The sequence below is a fragment of the Pezoporus occidentalis genome, unplaced genomic scaffold, assembly GCF_034315485.1.
Source record: "Pezoporus occidentalis ecotype Australia unplaced genomic scaffold, CSIRO_AGI_Poc_V1 ctg63, whole genome shotgun sequence".
NCBI classification, from domain to species: domain Eukaryota; kingdom Metazoa; phylum Chordata; class Aves; order Psittaciformes; family Psittacidae; genus Pezoporus; species Pezoporus occidentalis.
Genome location: NW_026915977.1, coordinates 511,829 through 530,000, shown reverse-complemented (window position 1 = coordinate 530,000; position 18,172 = coordinate 511,829). Strand labels below are relative to the sequence as shown.

At 48.0% G+C, this 18,172-nt stretch overlaps 1 protein-coding gene across 1 annotated transcript in view; it reads left to right on the top strand.

Moving 5' to 3' along the window:
* Window positions 1–16,225, top strand: part of ADRA1D (adrenoceptor alpha 1D) — a 47,615-nt gene extending 31,390 nt beyond the window's left edge. The window contains exon 2 of the mRNA XM_062640120.1: window positions 14,573–16,225. Within this exon, the coding sequence (XP_062496104.1) occupies window positions 14,573–15,141 (569 nt within the window). The 3' untranslated portion in view covers window positions 15,142–16,225. The remainder of the gene's footprint in view (window positions 1–14,572) is intronic.
* The last annotated feature ends 1,947 nt before the right edge of the window (window positions 16,226–18,172 follow it).

The following is an 18,172-nucleotide window of genomic DNA, read 5'->3' as shown; positions in this document are numbered from 1 at the left end:
AGGGATTAGTGTTGATTTGTTGGCCGTGTGCCTGGCGTTGCCACAGCTGAACACTCCCAAACAAAGACCTACATGCAGGTAAAACGCTTGGCTCTGCTACCACCACACAACGTCCAGGCCAGAGTTATGCCAGGGTCCATGTTAACAGCCTGGATGCCAAAATCTGGTCCCTTGTCCTGTCCCTGTTTACTGTATCCACAGAGATACGGCTTAAGTGCATCACTGCTGAACAACCAGATGATAAGAGATGCACAGCTGGTCACATCAGACAGAGGACATGACCCTTCCCGTGGAGAAGGGAGAAAGGACTAAGAAGGATCCTTTGCAGTCAACCAATGCGTCATTAAGCAGGAGACTTTATCCCTTCAAGTTAAGGGCTTCAGGAACTGTTGGAGCAATGAGGATGTTGTTATCTCACCATTCCTGTTATATTTTTGGAGCCCTGTTACATTGACCCATTGTTTTCTGAGAGGGGGGAAAAGTCTCTTTTTGAAGTGCAATGTTTTCAGAGCTTGGTAATCAGCTGAAAGCTGGGTGTCAGGGCTGAGGAGAGACGCAGCAACTCTTTGCTATCTATGTCCCCTGAATAATTCCAGGTTGGGGGTGAAGACGGAAATACTAATTTATTTTAAGTTTCCCTTCTTGTCACAGAGAAAAAAAAAGCCAGAAAGAGAATGTAAGTGATGAGAAACTGCAGATTTTTCCATGCAAGCTGAAGCCAGAAGGGCTGTGCCTTGGAGCTGGGTGCGGAAACAGGGCAGGCGTTGGAGGATTTTCCCCTCCGAGCTTGAAAAGAAACAAGAAGTTGGCTGGCTGGTCTTGAGTAACCCCTCCTGAGCCTGCGAAAGCTGGTCCTGAATTCTTCATCAGAGCTGAAAATACCAACCTCCCCCATCCTTTCTTCTCCACCCTTTCCTCCACGACATTGCAGCACCCCAGCCCGGTGGTGTGGCTCTCTGGAGGATGCTGTGCAGCATCTTTCGCAGCCAGCAGCAGGGCATGGGCTGCCAGTGCTTGTGGTGCCAGGCTCCACAAGCCAGTGACGTGCTGTCTGACCAGTTCTGACATAAACAGAATGTCCTTGGGACCGGCACGGTGGAAACGCACTGAGGAAGCTCCCACACCTCCCCTTGATAGCGTGTTTTCCAAACGCTGGCCTCCTGCCACTAGCAAGTTCTCCAGATTCGGGGCCACCAGTATTGCCAGCAATGAGCTAAACTAAACCTTCCATTGTAACATCATCCCTTTAGATCAATGGTGTTATCCCTGCTTGGGTCTTGGCGATGCTCACGCACTCAAAGTGAGTCCTTCTCACCCCGCGCTGTAAATTAAAGCCAAGACTCAAGCATTTGACTTTGGGGAAGAGTTTTTAACTCATTTGTGTTGGACCAATGAAAAATTGCCATTTTTCTTTGTGTGGCTCTGATCTGGCCTCACTGTACATAAAATGCCATGTGTTCCCAGCAGGATTCAGCCCTTCCAAGGCCTACCCTGCAGCCAAATCTGATCGACATATTTACGAGCTTGTAAACAGGACGGGGTGGGTGAGTTCACATTCTTAGAAAACCAAGTGCAGAGAAAAGAACTGAGTTGGAAAAACAAAGAGTAGTCTTGGGTCCGACCCAGCAAACACAGTGGTTTTTCCAAGTCCTGGATGAGATGCTTGAGAATCATTCCCCTCCATTCTTTTCTACAGGATTTCCCAAGCTTGCTCTTTAGGTGGAAAAAATACACATTCTCAATGCTTCTGAACAGAGTGGAGGAGATAGCTTGATAGAAAGGGACATTTCTTTTGGAGGTGAGTTGAAAGCAGGCTTATGTTTGAAGTAGACAGCGAGGAACAGCAATCACTTGCAAGGGAAGGCTTAAGGAAGCTATCAAAAGGAGTAGGGCAGAAGAAGCCAGTTGGAGCATTCACCACAAAGTGCCATTTTTTCTACCAATGAATGCAAGCACCAGGAGCTAGAAGAGTGGTCTCCAGATCTTGATGATCCATGAAGGCTTGGTGAACGGTTCACAGAAAACTTTTGAGTATAAGGGATCAATCCAGTCTGCAAGAAAACGATGAGGATTAACAGGTTTTGGTTCAGGAAAGTTGGAGAACCACTGGTTTATACCTTGTGCTATGTCCATTCAGTATTTATAGATACAGAAGCAGAGAGCTCTTTGTGGCAAGGGCTGAAGAAACATTTTTGCTAGCTTGGAAAAGAAGCTTTGATGATATCACATTAAATATATGTGTCAAAGGAGTTATCGCAGGGCTAAGTGCTTCTACTAACTTACCACCTTGCTTAGAAGTTTGTTATTGCTTCTCTTGTTGTAATACCTAGGGTTTTTCAAGTGGATTGTTGTAGTGAAGCTTCCATTGACCCTCCAAAGTCACTTTTAGCACCACTCCTCCTTGGTTATTGGGGTTTATTATTAGTTCAGTATGGATTTAAGTAAGTTCTCTGCCCTCTATATACAATATTTTTATCTCTCTAAATAATAATGCAGATGATCATGAAGTTCTTATTGACTTTTAGGAGCAGTCCCCGAAAATAACATTAACAAAGAAGGTCATGCAATGTTTCCTAATATTGATTAGATGTTACATTAGCTTAACATCTATTGGGAACCTCTCCCAGCATTTGTCCCTTCTACAGTTTGCAACCTCCATCCAACCAGGAGCATTGATTCTTTCCTCTGTTTATCCCAGGCTTTGAAAGCTAAACCCTGTAGGATGGTTTCAGAGTATATCAGGATAGTGTCTGAGCTGGTTGGTCACCCACTGGTGTGCCTGGGCAAAAGATGGAAACTCAGATCCACTGGATTGCCAATAGGAGCTAGTTGGGACCTCAAAGAAGTAGAAATTCTCCCATAAGCCACACACCTCCTTCTACAGGAGGTTTTGGACAGGCAGGGATGTGAAGGTTAAATTCCTAACCAACCTTACAATGAATTTTGCCTCCATTCCTAAGGAATCCCACATGAGAATTTACTTTCCCAACTAATCGTGCAGCCCACCATGTAGGAAACAGAAACCTGTGGCAGGCACTGATGATAGCGATGTCTTGTGTTGCTGGGTGGCTTGTACTGGTGTCTCCTAAAAAGGGGTCACTTGAGGCAATTCTTCATGTCACAGAGTGAGGAGAGGAAGACTTTTGGGAGTGATCCACTGCCCGCCCAATCCAACTGGAACAAGACTCCAAAGCAAGGAGCTAATAGCAGCCAATCTTTCTTGCTTCTCTGTGCATAAAAGCACCAGATTAAAGGTGGTTTTGGCTCCAGCTCTGACTTGGCACAGCACAGGTTTGCCTGGGAGATGGATATGTCAAAGCCCAAGGTAGTTTGTCACCAGTTGCATGAGATCATTTTGCTGAGCTGGATTTGTGCTAGATTAAAAGCCACACATCCAGGGCTTAATTCAGTAGCCTAAACACCACTCTCTAATGCCATCTGAACCACTCCAGGGTCTCAGAGTCACCTGCACAGATCTGGCTGATATGAGGCAATTGAGAGAAGACCCACACCCTTTGAGAAACATCAGCAGTAGATCAAGATACACTGGGGTGTCTAACATGGCTCTAGCCTCCTGTGTTTAACCAACCAAGTCACACTGGTGAGACAGGAATGCAAGCATCAGGAAGCTAAGAATATAGTCTCCTACTGCAAAGAGTTACTGTCAACTGAAAGAGAGCATTATCCAACCCAGCAGTAATGGACAAAGTTAACCAAGGCCAAGAACTTACATAGTTTGGTGTCATACCAGCAAGCTCACACAGGACTTGACTAAGCAACATAGAATCACAGAGTGGTTTGGGTTGGAAGGGTCCTTAAAGCTCCTCCAGCTCCAATCCCTGCCACGGGCAGGGACACCTTCCACTAGAGCAGCTTGCTCCAAGCCCCTGTGTCCAACCTGGCCTTGAACACTGCCAGGGATGGGGCAGCCACAGCTTCTCTGGGCACCCTGTGCCAGCGCCTCAGCACCCTCACAGGGAAGAGCTTCTGCCTTATCTCCAACCTGAAATTCCCCTGTTTCAGTTTAAACCCATCACCCCTTGTCCTATCACTACAGTCTCTAATGAAGAGTCCCTCTCCAGCCTCCTTGTAGCCCCCTTTAGATACTGGAAGCTGCTCTAGGGTCTCCACGCAGCTTCTCTTCTCCAGGCTGAGACCTGCAGTAAGCAAAACATCTTTGCTTACTATTATTTACAGCCTATGCCTATGGTTGGATTTCTGCCCATGAGAAGTTCTACCTATGGCTTACTCCTGCTGCAGGTAACAGCTAGCCAGCTTGCCCGTAAATGCTTCCCTTCCCCAAGAGCTGGTCATGCTGACTGCACTACCCAGCAGCATGCCTGAGATGCCATCATGCAGAGCAGACTCTCAGCCTCAGATTCAGTAGGACCTTCACGCTCAGGAAGCCATGGGAATGCTCCTCTCTGACTGACACGCTGCTTTGTGCATTGCTCTGGAGGGAACCTAGCAACCCCACAAGGCCATTGTGTTCATCCCCATCCCGAGCCAGATAGAACGTTTCTTTTCACAGCATGTTTCCTCTGTTGAACCATACAGGGAATAATCTCACTGTGGTCTCTGCTGTGCTTACTCTATAGTACATGGATTCCAGTCTCCCTGCTCACACAGCAAGACCAGAGCTCTTGACACGCGACTGGGATACCCTGACTTTTTCCTTCTCTCAGGAGACTCTTATTCTCCATTAGCATCTGGCAAATAAGAACCTTCCTGAGATGTTCCTTTGGATTCAACAGATTGGCCGATCTTCCAGGCATTATATTATTATTATTATTATTATTTTATTTATGTCCTTTTCCTGAGTCTCATGATCTACAGATTTGCTTTAAAATCCCCTTTGGGACTGGAGTCAGGCCCCAAATCTGGAGTCAGAGTCACAAAAATCTGTGAATTATTCAGGAATAGGCAGTTGGATGCATATACGTCTTTCCCAAACATAGGAAACCCTGCAAAAAATATTACCTTTAAGGGAATTTGTATTAAAAGCCAGATCAAAAAAGCCCACGTATTCATTTTGTGACTCCAAAGCCCACCTTACTGACCCTTGTGTGTTCAGCATTGTCCGTGGCCCTGAATCTACTTCATCTTGGAGGACGAACCAAGCAGCTAAAAAGGCAACCCCTGGGCAAGGCAGGGTTGCTTTTACAACATGCTTGTCTTTAGGGCATGGTGAAGGCAATGTCTAACACCAGGCTTGGACGTCCCAAGCCTCCTATGCAGTCTCCTGTCAACACTGAACCAGCCATGCTCTTCACCACAGAGTAAGAAGAGCACTCATGGTGATGAGTGGCCCACAGTTAATGGTCATTAGTAGTTCTTAGACAAAGCCCAGGTCCTGGCTTCACAACAGGCATGAGAAAGCTGATGTGCCAACATTGCCTTCCACAATGTGAAAAGGAGATACTTGGTCCTTCTCTTCATTCTCTCATGAAAGCATTGCCTTAACCATCTTCAAAACCTTGTCATTCACACCCACATGAAAGAGTAGCCATGGATAACTGTAGTCTATACCCTTGACAAGCTGTGGCACCCTCTCAGCAAGATCTCATACCGTAGCTCCTGGAAGGCAGCATGCCTACCATGACTCCGCATCAGGCCAGCAGATGCGCATCTCAGTGCCCATACAGAGTCACCCACTACCAGCACTCATTGTTCCCTTTGGTGGCATCAGTGTGTGCTGCTGGGGCAGTTTCTCCTTGAAGACCTTGCTCGTGGGGGTCTACAGCTTTTAACGTTTCATGTCTAGTTTTGGTACTAATGTTGGAGGGCAGAGACTGAAGCAGAGTCCTGCTTTCATGGGTTGCCAGGGTCCAAGGTGCCTCATTCTCTGTGGTGTTCACCACAGGAGCACGGTTGAAGGGAATCCATTCTTGGCCCTTCTACAGACCCAGAGCTCTATATATCTATACATCAACCCCTCTGCAGTAGCAGGCCACAATCCCTTAATTGTTCCTTTATTATCTTGAGCACAACTTTCTCCTTTATAGATCCTGAATGAAAGATATTCAGTATACCCAAGGCACTGAAGCTTTGTGTGTAGTGCTAACATGGGACATTGGGGTCCTTGGAAAGAGAACGCAAGAAATGTAATGACCTTCTGGGGATTTACCGCTGCTGCTTTCAGCACTGTGTTTCCTAATGAAAGGTCAATGCCCTCCCAAGAAACATGGCATATTTAACCTTCTATGGGTCCCCTCGCCCACCTACATAAGCACATTCCCAGTGGTATCCAGCAAATGAGTTTAGCTACAGCTTGCTCAGGAGCCAAGCTAACTTCTAGGGGTTATTTATATTGCTGAAACAACAGCAACAAGGAAATAGAGAACAAAAGAGCCAATTTATGGTCACAATCCCCCAGAGCAAGGGCTGCAGAGCAGACTGGCGCAGAATAAGTCCTTCATAGCTGTTGGCCTGAAGGCTTTCTTGGGCCCCATGCAGTCTCCCAATGGTCCTACAACATAATTACTCTCTGGTGGAGTTGTGAGTCTCTGGAAGAGCAGGGGGTGCTGTGTGGCAGCCCACCAGAGTGGATCTGTCCTCTGAAACACATGGTTTGCATTGCGCGTCCTGTGATGTGGCATGAGGGCATCTGGAGGTGATTAAGGATGCTGGGACAATGTCGGAGGGCTGCAGAGTCGGGTCCTTAAAGCTTTTTGGGAATGGTCTCTGAAGTGAACTGTTCCCTGGACCAAATTCATCTGGAGAGGTCTAGCTGGACCATACTAAGCTGTGCACAACCCAAGACTAGCTAGGTTTCTGTTAGGTATTAGTGTAGATGTACCTGTGTGGCTCTTCACTATGTCACTCTTCACCACTATGGCAGGCTCAGTGATGAAGCTCTTCCACTGATGAAAGTCCTATCCTGCACAGGAGAGAAACTGATGCATGAGAAGTTTTGACAACTCCTCCTAAGAGCGGAGACCAATGACATTAAGGGTGAAACCCATCAAGAGTAACTTTGGATGCCCGTGAGCCAGGACTCTGGCATCTTCTTAGATGCCTAAATTCAGTTTGGTGGTTCACAAAAGACCCACAGTTTTCAGGGTTTTGATACCTCAGAAACATCCCCATGGCAATGACTCCCATCAGAGGTCCAGATTCATGGGGTTGCTTTGAGAAAAGCTCTAAAGTGAGCTTTAATGGGAATGAAGTGCAGAGGAATGAAGAGCAATTTCAGTCAAGTCCTGCTGATGTGCTGCAACTTAGAGGAAAGCTTTGGAGACGTCACTAGGACTGTACTGCCTAGAGGTTAGGGGCCAGTTTGGTTTGGGGACCATGAATTAGACCAGTAGATGATCAAAACAAGGCTCTACTGCATTATCCTTCTGTTGCTGCCAGGCAAAGCCACATTCAGACCTCAGCTTTGAGATCCTGCTTGAGAGTGTTGGTGTTTTCCATAGCTCTTCACCCCCTCCCAGTCTGGTCTCTCCTGCCTTTGCAACCACACCACAGGCTGCCCTCATTCCCCACAGGGCCCATGCATTCCAGATAAGCACACCCTACCATGGACTTTGGCATGGCCAGGGAAAGCCTCTCCAACCATCAACTTAGGACAACACAACACTGCTGAGAAGGTCAGAAATAGGCAGGGAGGGGTGGTTTACCCCTGGTTTTGGCCAGTCAGGGTGCAGAAGTTGGATCAAGACAACTGGTAGGACAAGGGGTGATGGGTTCAAACTGAAACAGGGGAAGCTCAGGTTGGAGATAAGGAAGTTCTTCCATGTGAGGGTGCTGAGGTGCCGGAACAGGGTGTCCTATCCCTGGCAGTGTTCAAGGCCAGGTTGAAGGGGCTTGGAGCAAGCTGCTCTAGTGGAAGGTGTCCCTGCCCATAGCAGGAGGTTGGAACTGGATGAGCTTTAAGGTCCCTTCCAACCCAAACCATTCCATGATTCTATAATTCTATGGTTAAGCAGGCAGTCTGTGCACATTGGGGCACACAGGCAGCTCACTGCAGCTTTCATTGGCGTGATGGAAGCTGTCACTTAGCTGTGACACTGTTTATGCCGTCAGCTGAAAGGCTCACAGGCCTGAGGAATTCTGCCTAATATCCCAACACCATCGTCCCATGGGGAAAACGCTGGAGTCACTGTGAACATGCTGTCCTCCTCCCCACGCCAAGCAGCTCTTGGATCCGTCCTGGGAGGGCAGTGAACTCCCTCATTGCTCCAAGACACACCATTAGCTGCAAGGAGGTGTTAACCCTCTAGGGACCCTGAGATGTACAGTGGAGGTGGTCATAGAATCATGGAACGGTTTGGGTTGGAAGGAACCTTAAAGCTCCTCCAGCTCCATCCCCTGCCACGGGCAGGGACCCCTTCCACTAGAGCAGCTTGCTCCAAGCCCCTGTGTCCAACCTGGCCTTGAGCACTGCCAGGGATGAAGCTGGTTGACAGTGGATGGAGGAGAAGGTCAGGAAGGACTGGTCAGAAGCTCAGGCTCCCAGTCCCCCCCACAGGCAGAAATCAATGCTAATGTCCAGCCCATCCTCCCATAGCTTGGCAGCTGCATCAAGAAGCTTGTCCATCATGGGAGCCTGGGAAGGAGCTGGCAAGGCAGGATGCAAGCCAGATGATGACCGTAAAGTGGCAGCTTGTGATTACTTTGGACCAGATTTAATTATTTTTTGAGAACCAGAAGAAAAGAACAAAGAGAATGACTCTTTCTTTGGCCAGGAGAGCCCACAGTGAGCTTCGGCAGCTACAGTACCTCCTGCACCAGGGTTTTTCCTATACCAGCTGAAATTCTCTTAACTTATTGCTCTAATACATCCTGAGGGAGTCCTCAGAGCCCTCCTGACCTTTGAGGCCACATCCAGGAGAAGCTTGGGCGATGGAACACTTATGGCCTAATCCTACATATGGATTTCTGGAGCTTCCTCACTCAAGAACAGAATGGTTTGCACCTTGGGTAGATTTTCCTCTTTTCCATGAGTTTTGCCTATCATTTTTTAACATCAACAGTCATGCAGCAGCAGGGACATCCCCAGCTGAGCAACATGCTGCGAGATGAACTCCCTTTTCTTCTTTGCTTTTAACCTATAACCCTAGTCTCCATCTCCTGTGATGCTGCTTGCTGTGGAAAGGTAGTGAATGATAGATTTCTATTTACCTTCTCCATGGCATTCCAGCAACACCCGCAAGGTCCAGCTCTCCATAAGCTACTTTTGTCCAGGGGTTGATACAAAGCTATCCTGATAAGGATAAAGGGTTCCTGATACAAAGACCACCCCAAGCAACAGCAAAGCCCCTTGTCAGTGTGAACAATCCTGCTTGTCCTCACATTTCCCATATTCCTGATGGGACAGCACTGGGGCATGACTTTGGCACGTTGTTTTTCTCACCTGCTATCACGTCTGCAGCATTTCTGTGCCATGGACTCCAGTACATGCTCTAAAGCAGGGACCTTTTAAAACAAGGATGCCCTTGCCAACTGCAGCACAAAGCAAGCCTGCTCACAGATTCTGGCTGCGTACTGAGAGCCAGGGCCAGAATTTAGCTTGGACTGGGTCCATTTTCATTTGTGCATTTGCCTTTTCTTCTTGTTTTGCTTCATTTTTCGGAGGGCTGAACACTGGGACCAGCAACTCTCCAAGCAATCCAAGTGATATCACCTTCGAGTGAGTCATGGGGAGGGCAGGGTGGAGAAGGGCAGGCAAGGAAAGATCATGAGATTGTGCTAAGTCAAACAAGCTGAAAAATAAATGGGATGTGTGTTTGGATACGTGGAGGGGAGATTGCATCCTGCATCCATTCCCAGCCAGTGCAGGGTGCAACAGTGATGGGGACCATTTCCATGGCTTCAGAGATGTGTACCTGGATGGTTTTGCCCCAGATGTGAGTCGAGTGGTATTAACTAGGGGAAAAAATGCATAGGCACACACAGAGCGTATCAACACATATGTCCTGTGCACACACACGGTAAGGACAGCAAATAAATCACTCTTTTGCTTTCACTTCAGAGCACATACTTTATCGGCTCAGCTTTGGCATCACCAGGAGAATGAAATCCAATCTTCAGCTCATGTTTGGTCTGAGTCCAGTCTCTTTGCACAGTGCAGGATGGTTTTCCCTGAGCTCATCTGCAGCTTTCTTAATTTCTTAGTGATCCTGAGGGAAATTCTCTAGGGTTACAACAGGACCCGCAGCTGATGCTCAGACCAAGCTCTGTCACCAGGATTCAGGCTTTGAAAGATGTGGAATGAACTCCTATAAACTGATGAAAGTTATAAAGGCTCCAAATTGACTTTCAAGCCCCCAGCAGTATTAGAATCATAGAATCACAGAATAGTTAGAGTTGCAAAGGACCTTAAGATCATCCAGTTCCAATCCGCTGTCATGGGCAGGGACATCAAACACTAAACCATGTCATTTATAAGAAGACAAAGTCTTCAGCAGGATCTCATAAGCCAACATGGAGTCATCTCAATAAGGCAGTGGAGAATGTAAAGGATGAGGCTCTACATCCTATCCTACATGATAGTATTCTACGTTGAGATACAACCAGGATCCTCCATCCACCAGGAGAACAAGCATCACTAGGTGGTCAGTCAGGGTGGAGAAGGTTCACTTCTGAGGGTCTGTCCCTACTCCCCAGGCTGCCTCTGTGTTAAACATGTGGGTTTGATTAGGTTGGATGTTGAAGCAGAGCAAAGACAAGCCAAGTCTCTGTTGTCTTCTCCCTGTGAGGGCTCTGGGGTCCCAGATGCTCCAGCACGGCAGGGGGTTGTTGGATCCCAGCACATATACTGCATGTATTGTCAGTGCTCATCACACCAAGACCACCCCACGGATGTCCCCAAGGTGTGGGTCAGCATCTCCTCCTTTGGAGAGCACACAGAGCTTTGTCCACGTGTTGAGCTGGATGCTCAAGAGAGGCGTCCAGAGGGCTGATTATGAGTGAGCAGGAAGAGCTCCTCTTTGAAACAAGACCAGGTTTCACAAATCTCTTTGATGATCCCAAACAGCATCAAAGCCAGAACAGGGCAGTATCAAAGAACGGGAAGAACAAGTACTGTAGGACTGTGACATACAAAAGTGCTCTTACACTGAGATATCTAGTGCTGGTGCAACACTCTCTACTCCTGTACCTGAGGTTTTACTCATATTTTCTATTTCTGGACCTTGGACTCATCCAACTCCTCCTGAGCTCTTCAAGTGCCCATTACTCCACACAGTCTTTCATGAATCCTAATAATATCTATGCTGTAACATAATAACTGTTAAAAAGCCCAGCCCAAAACCTCTCCCTCTCTCAAAATGCTGTCACATAATTGTGTACATGAAATAAAAAGCTAATTTCTTCCATTCTTTACTCATCCCCTAAATAAGTCCCTTCAACTCTTCCTTACGTGCAGCCTCCCAGTGCCTATCAAGAGTCGGATGCTCCAGCATATACAAAGTTAGCAGCCAAGGACCTGTTCTGAGGCACCCCCTGCCTAGTTCTGTCCATCCCAGTGTGATCAAATGGCAAAACTATGGATGCACTCAGCACACGTCTCTTCCAAGGGGCACGCTTGTTTGCATGGTAATGAGGATGGCAATGAGCCCCTTGTCTTCAGATGAACACAAGGTTCTAGCCAGTGAAAACCAGCCAGAGCTGAACTTCAGAGAATACATAGAGTTGGGTTTTAATTCTTTTCAATTTGTGGGTTTTATCTGGACAAAGCTCGTACAACAGAAACTTCAAGGAGCTGCTAAACACTGGATGTGTTCTTAGTTTAGCAACCATCGGGCTGCTTAAGCAAGCACCAATCTCTTAAGTAGCCCGGCTCAAGCAGTAATCACCGGTCTCATTTCTAAAGGGACCCTTCTTTTATTTGCTTTGTTACCATCGCTTTTTGTTTTCTTTTCCTCGCTCTGAAAGTTGAAAAAATACTACATAAATCTGCAGCTCCTCTGAGAACCCAGTGTGCGCTGCAAGCAGGGCTCACAGCAGCGCTGCGAGAGGGGTTATGGTGATTAATACCCTTTTCCAGTGGGGAAACTGAGGCACAAAACCTCTCCCTGAGAAAGGAATGAAAAGGATTATGTGCTTAATGAAGTCCTTCACCTGCTTTGGCTCCAAACACACTGAGCTATGGAGGGGGTCAAGCTGGGACAACGCAATGTCAGGACTGAGAGACAGGGATTGCCTTGCAGAGAGCACAGAGTAGAGGCTGGTAGCAGGCAGGATGGAGAGGGGGAGTCTGAGCAGGGAAACAGACCCATTCGCTATTGCCAAGACCTGAGATAGAATCCCAGCCTGGTTTGTGTTGGAGGGGACTTTAAAGCCCATCCAGTTCCAACCCCACTGCCGTGGGCAGGGACACCTTCCACTAGAGCAGCTTGCTCCAAGCCCCTGTGTCCAACCTGGCCTTGAACACTGCCAGGGATGGAGAATTCAGTTTCATTGGGTACCCTGTTTCAGTGCCTCACCACCCTCACAATGGAGAGATGGAGGAAAGGAATTGATGTCAGGCTTGGAAAACCACCATTGGTCCTCATTGCCCAAAGCATCAGATGGTGCTTGTAGGTCCAGGGTGATGGGCTGGGGACAGTGCACAACGTGAGGAGGCTCAAAGCCATGGCTGGATGAAGAGCAGAGGAGATGCTATATGCAGCACAAAGGGGGATTATCCCTAGCGCCACTGGGGTGTTTAAAAGCTCCTGGTTAAACACTCAGGGGTGCTGTTTCTGCTTTGGATGTGGTGATCCAAGCAGCCTTGCACCAACCTATAAAGCTCATCACTGCACCAGAAAGAATAAACCCCTTTAATCAAACACAACCAAGGTGGGATCATTGCCTCTACAAAACCTAACCCCGGTGCTATTGCTTTGCTCATAACCACAGGCTACACCACCAGAGGCTGCTCATTTAACTGCAAATACCATTCATTTCCATGAAGACCCCAGGTCTTGCCAGCACAGAGACATCAGTCCTGCTTATTGTCTTTATCCAATGCCTCCTCAGCACATATTGACACCCAGTGTGTACTCCAGCCCTAAGACTTAGGTTGGCCTTCAACATTCTGCATGGCTCCATCTATGCTTTCTCTCCTAACCATCAGTAAATGCCAATATCTCTCTGTCTTCTCCCACATCCCCGTGATGGAGTAACCCACATACCTAATGCTGAGTCTGGCTGCAATTTGGCCACTTTTTAGGGACGAGTGTAAGGAAGCTCTGCTGGAACCAGTGCTCTGGGTTTCCTGGATGATGTTTTTCCCGCAGCAGTCAGCTTGGAGAGCTTTTATGCAGTGTCAGTCCCAAATTTCTTGTTCGTGGCACTTGTTTGACTGTTTTGACACCAGGCTTTTGAGCGCAGGGCAAATAATAACGATATCCAGAGCTAATGTTATTTACTAAAATACAAATTAACGCTCGGTCACATGGCGGCACGATTTGTCATCCAGCTAAAATTACAAGGAATTAAGGCTGAGTCAGAAAGTTGTTTCAGATGGGAGTGGGGAATGCTGAGAGCGATGGGGCCATGCGGGAGCAACACTGACATCTTCTGGCTGCAGGAAACACCTCCTGCTTTTCCATCAAGGAAAACCCACCGGGAACCTCCAGCGCTAAAGCATAAATAGGGGTTGGAGTGGATCAAGAGTTTACAAGCAGCAAGTACGAGTGGTGGATCTGAGCCCACTTTAACGGTATACATTACCATCCATATGGAATTTGAACAGAGGGTGTGTGACAGTGATGACCCAAAATACATATAGGAGGTGAAGAGGTGTTGCTCTTAGATCCATGAGGGTGACAGGGCTGTATCAACCTTTTTACATTGCAGGGTGAACTGTGCAGTGCAACAGGTAGGAAAAGCAGGTACCAAGAATTGATCCATGCAAAAAAGCCAAGCAACAATTTTCTGTCTTATCTGCAATGGGACGGGGCCTGTTGGCCTTGTGCTGATAATCCAGGGAAGTGTGGGGACCACTGAACCTGTTCCCCGATGTGATGCCCTCATCCCTGCTCTAAGGTCTCAGGAAGCAGCTGGCACACAGGCATGGAAGATACCTCTTGGGTACAAGCAACCTGCATCAGTTCAGAGCAGGATGGCTGAGCCCACGGTGATGCAAACAACTTTGGCTATGGGGCTGGTGGGTCCTGCACCAGGACCTTCTCCCCTGGAGTGGATCCCCTTCAAAACACAGTGTGTGCTGGACTGGGGAGGGCAGTAGCTGGATGGTTATCTGGAGAAGGTGTGAGAAAAGTCCTCCATCCCCACCCCTCATACTTGTGAAACAATTACCAGCCTCCCTCCAAGCTGCATGTGGTTGCCATGATGGCTCACAGATGTATTTGAGGGTGCTGGGTCCATTGCTAGCAGCCTTTTTACAGTGGGGACTAGGAGGCTCCTGCCAAAGACATAGTATTACCTGTTCTTATCACTTTAGGGTTGATGCCTTGCAGTCCTGCAGTGGCCAGCTCTTCACTGTGGTTGTAGGCAAGGAGCTAGTGTCAGAATCACATCTTTTTCACAGGCCTCTCCTCTTCCAGACTGCTCTGACCATACCCTGCACCGCCATCCCCTTCCCCTTCCTCTAACCGTATTTCTTGTCATCTCTTCCAAGGTTCTTTCTTCCCATCCCTGAAGCCCTCCGAAGTTGTCTTCAAGGTCATCTTCTGGTTGGGATACTTCAACAGCTGCGTGAACCCCATCATCTACCCGTGCTCCAGCAAAGAGTTCAAGCGAGCTTTCATCAGGCTGCTCAAGTGCCAGTGCCACCGCAGAAGAAGACCCATATGGCGCGTCTATGACCACCAATGGAGAGGAGCCTCCATGAACAGCTCAGTGCAAGACTCTGAGACAGACCTGAGGCCCAGGATTAACACCCTGAACAGCTCGTTCCTATTTAACTCCTCCTTGCAGGAGAGACCCAGTAAGAGGCGAACGCTCAGCTTCAAGGGCTGGAAAATGCTCACTCCTTTCCAGAAACCAGCGTCCACCCAACTGAAGGAGAAGATGAACAGCCTTTCCAACAAAATCCGGGGTGGCTCCAGCAAAGGGGGGGTGACAGCCACCTACAAAACAGAGGTGGAGTCTGTCTCCATTGGGATCCCTCATGACTTCACGGAAACCATTGACTATCAAACCTATGACTTAACAGACTGCTGCGGGCTGAGAGAAACAGATATTTGAAGCCACTGGGCCAGCTTTTGATGGTTTCTTTAGAGGTATCTAGCAGGAAGGTGAAGGGATACCATCTGTGGGTCTGCCAGGTGGACTGGAAGCAGCAATCAGGTATAAAATGCAGTTGCCCAAAGGTTATCAAAGCATCCCCCACGCAGAGGTCAGCTCCTTCTGTGGGATCATGGGCTCCTCAAGTAAGAGCCAGTGGCACATCCCATCTTAATGAGCTGCAGAGGGAGAGGAAGATGTGGGGTGGATATGGCCTTAGGACGAGAGCTGTTTCCTCCAGTGGATGGTTATCTTTGACTCTGGAAGAAGCTGCGTTATGAAGGGAAACCAGGATGTCTCCTTTGCCTTAAAAACACCACCATCAAATCTAATGGAAAGATCGAACCCCAAAAGACGCCAACCCTGCCTTAGTACATAGGGTCATGTTCCTACCCAGAGGCAGCACCCAGAAAGGACACTGCTGAGCAGAAGCTGGCAGCTCATCCTTTAGATAATGGGTTGGGAGCTTGCAGGTCTACGGGGTTGGATAGGACCTCCAGGAGAGGCCTTTGTTTTGGGGGACAAGAAGACTGTGGTATTCCCAAGCAGGATGGGGTATCCTGACTCTCTGCCCATCGTTGTTTGCAGTGACCACAGCTTTGCCCCTTACACGTAACCTGGTTTTAGGCCAGAGGAGCAGTCCAGATGTGTACACTGATGCCAATGGGTGTGCAGGTCTCTCTTCTGTAATTTCAACCTGTGATGCATTTCTCATTTCACTTCCAACTGAAACACTTGCAACCCATCTTGCTCTAGTGCACATCTGTCTGTGATACAGAGAGAAAGCAGCTCCTTTTGGTATTGGTCATCCCCAACCTTTTCTGTCCCCTTCTTGCTCTTGTTGTTGTTCCTCCCAGACAACACAGAATAAAGGTGTATCCCAGGGGCTTCTCTCAGGTCTGTAGTCAACCTGCTCTGTGGCTCAGGAATGGTGGGATGGCTCACTCTGAGCCCTCTACTGCCCATCTAAAATGGAGCTGAGGTGCACTTGGAGCTCCTTCATGTAGATGGATCTTTTCCCCCATCAGGGTCATGCTCATGACCCTTCTCCCATAGCTGATACATCAAAGCCTTTGGTGGCTGTCAACAATGGCCCTTGGTTATGGCCGTTAGCATGGTCAAAAGCAATGTCAATAAGGTGGGGTTTTGCCCTGCTCACAGCCCTAGAGTGTGAGTTGTCCTCAGGAGGACACCATGGTCTCCTGGGGGACCTCAGGGAGGTTGGAGCCATGACAGCCCCACCTCAGCCAGGCTCACACAAGTAGTGCTTTGCAATTCAGAAGATCATCCAAAATCGACTTGACCCTGTATTGCAGGCACTGGTTTTGTCACGTTCCATACATCAATGAGCCACAAAGAGTGATCATCAGATTAAGCTGTGAGCAGAGGCAGGAGGCATATAGGTGATGGAGGCAAAGTCTGGATGTGATGTGCAGTGTGTCAAGACAAGTGACTAAAGAACAGGAATATGAAGTTGAGGAGTGGAAACATGCAACTGAATGTGTCCTGGATGGAAACTCATCCACACTAGCACTTTCCCCAAACCGCATTAGGAGTCTTTCATGAACGTGCCTACAGCGCATCTAGCTAAGAGTGGCTATCAAAGGAGGATGAAAGGCTCCTAGGCACAGCACAGAGAATGACATCTTTCCTTTTTCTGCTTTAAAAGAAATCAAATCATAGGAAAAGTCAATCTTTGGTTTCTTACTTTTATGTACAGTGCATACTGAGACGTGACGTGTGGAGCTGGCCCTGTCTCAACACCCTTAACACCCTTCTGCCCTTTCCTCAAGGCAAGACTCCAAACTGGACAAATTACTGCACAAAGACCGGCAGAGTTTGTCCAAATATCTTCATCCCAGCAGCAAATCCCACCAAGGCACATGGGCAGCATTGCACTTACATTGAACCCAGACTCCTTACTGCCTGCATATTGCCCAGTGTCTGCAGAGGCTGCCAGCTAGACAGGTTCAACCCTACTAAAAGCAAAGGTCTGACACTCCATGGGAACCTCCATGGGGAAATGCATCTTACTTGTCCCTGTTACTTTGGATGCCAAGGGAAGTGAGACCCTACAGAGGTGAGGGGGTGACACAAAAGTCATTTTGCAGTGTAAAGACTGCAGATGCTGATGGTTTCCTGGGCTTTTTTGGGATCCTGATGGGAAAGCATGCTGCTGGCACTGGGGATGTAGCAGAGAAGGCATTAGGGAGAGAACAGAGATGCCTGGAAAGTCAAGGTGAAAGCATTACTTCTGCCTTCCACTCACCTCTCAGGGTGCTTGTGCACAGATGCCACTATCAGAGGGAGTAAATGCACCCAGATCTGCATGTCTGGACCCTGTTCTGGTGACAGTGCTTTGCAGGTCTAACACAGGCAAGTGCGCAGTGTAAGTGCTTTGGGGCAGAGTTTAGGACAAGCTGATGCAGGTATTATCAGAATTGAAAGTCTATTCAAGGGGGAAAGATGGACATTTGCCATTAAATGCTCTCTGATGCTCAGGAGTGGGTTTATCTGGTGTCTCTCCACAGCCAGATGTCCACAGCACATGGTAACATCTGCATCCATGACCATAAAGATACACACACACACTTTACTATATATATATGTCACCTCCAAAATAGCACATTCTCCTCTAGATGGGCAGACATCCTATAAAGGGAGAACTTGCAGGGGCTTTTAGCAATTGCTGGCAAGCAGTTCATTCCCATGAATGAGTTGACATGATTGCTTCCATTTACAGCCTCCAGCCCCTTGAAAGCAACCAGAAGGGAAATAAGGATTAGTCTGGAGGTTTACTGCCTCTCCATCTCAATTCCTTACAGACCTATGAGGGAGAAAATGAGGATAAAGGCAGTTTAAGCACACATGCATATGCACACATAAATGACCAAACTGGCTTATTTACTTACTGCATCTGATCTGGCACTGAGATATACCCTAGAAGATGCTGTAGGGAAGTCTTGAGCTCTGCTGTGCTGCATTCAGGCAA